The sequence below is a fragment of the Entamoeba nuttalli genome, assembly GCF_000257125.1.
Source record: "Entamoeba nuttalli P19 unplaced genomic scaffold asmbl_3355, whole genome shotgun sequence".
Lineage (NCBI taxonomy): Eukaryota > Evosea > Mastigamoebida > Endamoebidae > Entamoeba > Entamoeba nuttalli.
In genome coordinates, this window is record NW_008576020.1 from 700 (window position 1) to 5,954 (window position 5,255).

At 28.1% G+C, this 5,255-nt stretch overlaps 2 protein-coding genes across 2 annotated transcripts; one reads left to right on the forward strand and one right to left on the reverse strand.

Annotated features, from left to right (window-relative positions):
• Positions 1-381: 381 nt before the first annotated feature.
• ENU1_064490 (hypothetical protein) lies at positions 382-3,630 on the forward strand (the record flags this gene model as incomplete). The annotated part of the gene is made up of 1 exon (XM_008858229.1): positions 382-3,630. The coding sequence occupies one exon, from the start codon at positions 382-384 to the stop codon at positions 3,628-3,630; it is 3,249 nt and encodes a 1,082-aa protein (XP_008856451.1).
• A 77-nt stretch (positions 3,631-3,707) lies between these two features.
• ENU1_064500 (protein kinase, putative) lies at positions 3,708-5,061 on the reverse strand (the record flags this gene model as incomplete). The annotated part of the gene is made up of 2 exons (XM_008858230.1): positions 3,708-3,833; positions 3,922-5,061. 2 exons carry the CDS (start codon positions 5,059-5,061, stop codon positions 3,708-3,710), a joined length of 1,266 nt encoding a protein of 421 aa, XP_008856452.1.
• Positions 5,062-5,255: the final 194 nt, after the last annotated feature.

Consider the following 5,255-nt stretch of genomic DNA (forward strand, 5'->3'; position numbering starts at 1 on the left):
TAAGACACTCAACAGTTTCTTATTAAACTCTTTTGATTTGTTTAAAAGAATGAACTATTGTTGAATCAATTGTTTTAATTATTCAAGACAAATGAAAATGACTGATTAAAAATTATTGCATTGATTTTGGGAAATAAGTTAGTATCTAAAAATAAAATATTTGAAATTAACTTCAATAAGTGTTACTCAGTATTACTACTAATTATTTCATTTGTCATAAAACCGCGTGAATACAAAAGTTGTCATGATCATGTTTTAATAGTTGGTTAAAAGATGGATAGTTGTAACACACTTGAAAGTGCTGATTCATCAATTTTAACGTTTTGTATAACAAAAAAGATGTTTTGAAAAGAAAACTAAAAAAGGAGATTCATCCAAACAATGAATGAAGAAGGTATGATGTCTCACATTCTATACCGACATGAACAATTTGTAAGAGCACATTTGAAAGAATATTTGAAAGAATCTGATGAAGAAAAACAAAGAAAATATCAAATAGCGGCAGCAAGTCAAGGGTGTTTACCATTAATTATGGAGTTTGTTGAAACAAATTCAAGTCTTGTCAACTCAGAGTTGTTGGCTGTTGCCATCTATAACCAACAAATTGGTGTTGTAGAATTTTTATTAAAGAGGATGAACGAACTAAAACAAATGCCACTTGGACTATCATTCACCAGTTTATTCAATATTAAACACTATCCTTTTACTACAACTCTTCAAGAAGAAAAGATTCCATCATTTTGGAGACAACAAGAGAATGGTAAGAGTGGTACATTAATTGAAGAAAGAGATTCTAGTAACTCTAGTATTTTAAATATACCCAGAACAAGTAATGATGAGAATAAAATAAATCAAGAAGATATGCCAAATATCGAAAATAAACAAAAAGAGTCATTAACAAACTCAAAAGACATTGAACAAAATAGTCTTTTGTTGGTTGGTGGAATGGTCATTAATACATCTTCTACATCTCAAGAAATTTATACATCAATTCCTATTCCATTTCAGAAAAAATATGTTGATATAACCTCTTCTCATCGTTCAAAATTTGCAATTATTATTTATATTGGTTCTTTAGAAATAAAATGGGTGAATAATGTTTTATTTACTCCAACAGAACTACATTCTCTTCCTACGCAAACAAATACTCCTCAACGATTTATATTTACTAGAAACCATATTCAAATTCAAACAATAATAATCCCTTATCCTCCTGATGCAATAACAATTACGATATCTATCAATTTAGAGCCTTATTCATTTGTTATTCTTTCAGACAATTCAATTCCTCCATCTATTGAATCACATTATCTTCCATTCATTGATTTTGATTATCCTCCATTACTTGCTCCATTTCTACCACCACCATTACCAACACATCTTTCAGTTCTAGTTTATTCTCTATCATTGAACCCAAATGAAGAGTTGGTAAAATGTGTAATTAATTCTATGAGTTTAGAATGTTTATTCCAACAGACAACATATGCAAAACATCATGCATTGAGAATGGCTGCTTTTTTTCATGAGCCAATCACATTCTCTGCATTATTACCTTATGCAGAAGAGTTGGATTGTTCAATCTTCAGATCTCTTGTTTGCACTCCATTCAGTAAGTCACATCGTAGAATATTATTAACATTACCAATCAAAGAATTTCCAAGAGAAATTATTGGTGGTATTGATGACATTGTTGGATTCAATAATGCATTAGAAATGTATCCATTTGCAAATCATATCATTGATTATATTAAAATCATCAAAACAGCTCTAACAACAAAATCTTTTTATGTTTTGGAAGTGTTACGTTCAAAAGATATAGTTGGAATAGATGAAAACTTCTCCAAAGAAATTCTAGACTCTTTACTTCTTTCTGATTCTCCTGCAGAAGAATATGTTATAAAAATGATTTCTACTCCATTGTCTTATTATTCTGCACATATTACAATGTACACCAATCCTAAAATGTTAAAGTTTATTTTAGAAAATGGAGGAAGAGTTGAACAATTGAATGGATGGAATATTGAAAGTGATGAGGTTGCAGTTCGGTTTAATGCTTCTATTGTTGATGGAAGAGTAAATGGTAGTCGTCCATTGCATGATGCAGTCAAACAACAAAATGCCACTTTTATAGATTGGTTATTACAACATGGCTGTAATGCCACATTGTTAGATAGCCAAGGAAAAAGAGCTATTGATTATACTTCAGAAGGAACTGTATATTACAAATTATTAGTAAATAAATGTAAACAAATAAAATTGGAGAAGCCACAAACATTGTTTGTTGAAGGAAAGAAAGAACAAATGACAGTAACAAATAAGAATGTTATTATTGTTTCTAAAACTGGAAAAAACACTACGAATATAAATGTTGTTGGTATAAAACAATTTGAATTGAACCATTCATTTGATGTTGCATATTCAATACCATACGATGAACGTGTTATATTAAGAAAAACTAATCGGATGTATATTATCAATACAGATACAACTGAAGAAAAAGAAATCGAATGTAATAATACTCTATTATGGAATCATCCAATGGCAATTCAAAACGATTCAATTTATGTTGTTTTACCATCACTAAAAAAGAAAATGTATCAAACATTGTGGTGCTCTTCATTAGAAACACCGTCTAAAATAAAACCAGTATGTTCTAATGAATATCCTATTGATTATATTCTAAGTCAGAAAGACTGTATTGTTTGTATTAACATTTTAGAACAAGGTATCAAAGAGAAACCATGTTGGATAACTCAACACTTTAAAAACCAACTTAATATAATTGTTATTTATTCAAAGAAAATTCATAATGTTTTAATTCAAGTGTGTGATGAAGCACAAGAATGGAACCAAACTACAGTCCAACAAGTGTCTCTCAATAATTTTATTATTTTCTGTTTTGTTAATGAACCATCAGCAAAACAACCACATTTTGCAATTGACTTAGTTTCAAAACGTCTCTTTGCTCTTCCTTTCGAGTTTCAGTCATTACCACCATCAACAATAATTCACAATAATAAAGCATTTTCATTATTTCCATCTCAACTCTTAATTCAAAACATAGAACCAATTTTATTTCATCCTATGCAAAGATTCATTTCAAAATTGATTACATTTCATCCAGACATTACTTTAACAAATGGAATAGATCAGTTAATGTGTCACTCTTTCATTCTTCAAATAAGAATTCCTTCTCTTCTTAATCATATTGAAAAGAATATTATTCATATTAACTTAAGTGCTGATGAACTTTTAACATTGAAATTGTTCTTATATACTGGAGACCCTTGTTATCCAATTCAAGACTTTGTTGTTGTTGATAGACTCTCACTCTTTCATTCTGTGATTTCTAAAATAAACTCTCAATTTCATTCTTCCATTCAACCCACTCTTGGATTTAATAGTTTTATTCATGACTTTTCTCAATTATCACATAATGACCTTGAAGTATGTTTTATACCAAATACTATTGTCTATATCAATTCTATATGGTTTTCATTTGTCTTTCCTCAAATTGATCCAAAGAATTATATTACAAACCCATTTGTGATTAAAATAATAAACCATATATATGATTTAAATGATCCAATATGGCTAGAATATCTTTGTGTTTATTTTAATATCAATTAAACTCATTTATTCATTTTTGGTTAATGAGAAAATATAAGAAGAAAACCTTAAACATTGTTGAAATGAACTATTGATATTTATTCATCATCTATTCCACTATCTATTCCACTCTCATCATCATCGTCTTGAGGAGGTAAATCAGCAACTTTTTGAATTAAATCAGCCATTTCTGATTTATTAACTTTAGTCTCTAAAAACGGATGCTAAAAGAAGATTAATAACAAGTCTGAAGATAATTAAAATACAAAGAAAAGAATAAATTTAAATGTGAAAATAAAAGAAAGAACAAACTTTTATCATTTCAAATGATGTTTTTCTAAGTTGTGGATTGAGTACTAAACAATCACTAACAAAAGTATTAAATAAAGTACTCCATTTTTCTTTATCTTTTAAAGGAGGAATTCCTTTAGTAGTAATGAGAAATAATGCCCTCATTGGAGGATAATCCATATATGGTGGGTTTCCATCAGCCATTTCCATACACATAATTCCTAAAGACCATATATCAACTTTTTCATCATATCGTTGACTTCTGATTAATTCTGGTGCCATCCAATATGGTGTTCCAACAATACTTGTTCTATTTGATTTTTGTTTAGTTAGTTGAGCAGCATAACCAAAATCAGATAATTTAATACTCCCATCTTTTTTTAATAATAAATTATCTGATTTAATATCTCTATGAACACAATGAAATGAATGAAGATATGTTAATGCTTTTAATGTTTCTGTACTAATAAAACTAATAAAATGTTCTGTTAATGGTACTTCTTTATGTCTGTCTATAATATCAGTTAAACATCCTCCATCCATATATTCCATTACTAACCATAACATTTCATTAATTAAATAACATTCAATATAAGTTACTACATTTTCATGTCGATATTGATTTAATATAGTAACTTCTGTAACAATTGCTCTTTTACTTTTCTTTGTAATTCTCATTCGTTTTAATGCAACTTCACATCCATCAACTTTCCTTGTTGCTCTAAAGACATCACCAACTCCTCCTTCTCCAATCTTTTCTAAATTTTCATATATTTCATCTGGATCATTTTTATTAATAAAACTCTTTAAATCAACTTCTTTTTCATCAGGTAATGGTTGAATTTGAAGTTGGAATTGTCCATCATCTTCTTTCATACAATTTATTCCTTTTTCATTTTCTTCTTTTCCAATTTCTGTTTCTTCTATTTCTGCTAAATTTTTATTATGAAAATCTAATACGTCATGAACAACTTCTGGATGTGCTTTAATTTCTTTTTCTGTAATTCCTGATGATTTTAATTGTGCTTCCCATTCTGGTGGAATTCCTGTTAATTCTCCTAATGTATATTCTCCATGATGAATATGTTGAAATCCTTCTGGCTCACTTATAACAAGATTTTCTTCTTTTTCCTTTTTCTTTTTCATAAATGACTTAAACATTTATATCTTTAAATATTAAAACTATTCATTTTTTAGTTTATTTAAATTTTTTATTTTGTTTTTTCATATTTTGTTATTGAAACGAATATTTCTTTCATTCTTTTATTTGGTTTTTTCTACTTATTTATCATTTCTTATAGTAAATCTGTTTCTTGTTTGTTTTTTTTTGTCTTATCTTTCTTTAACTCCCCCCT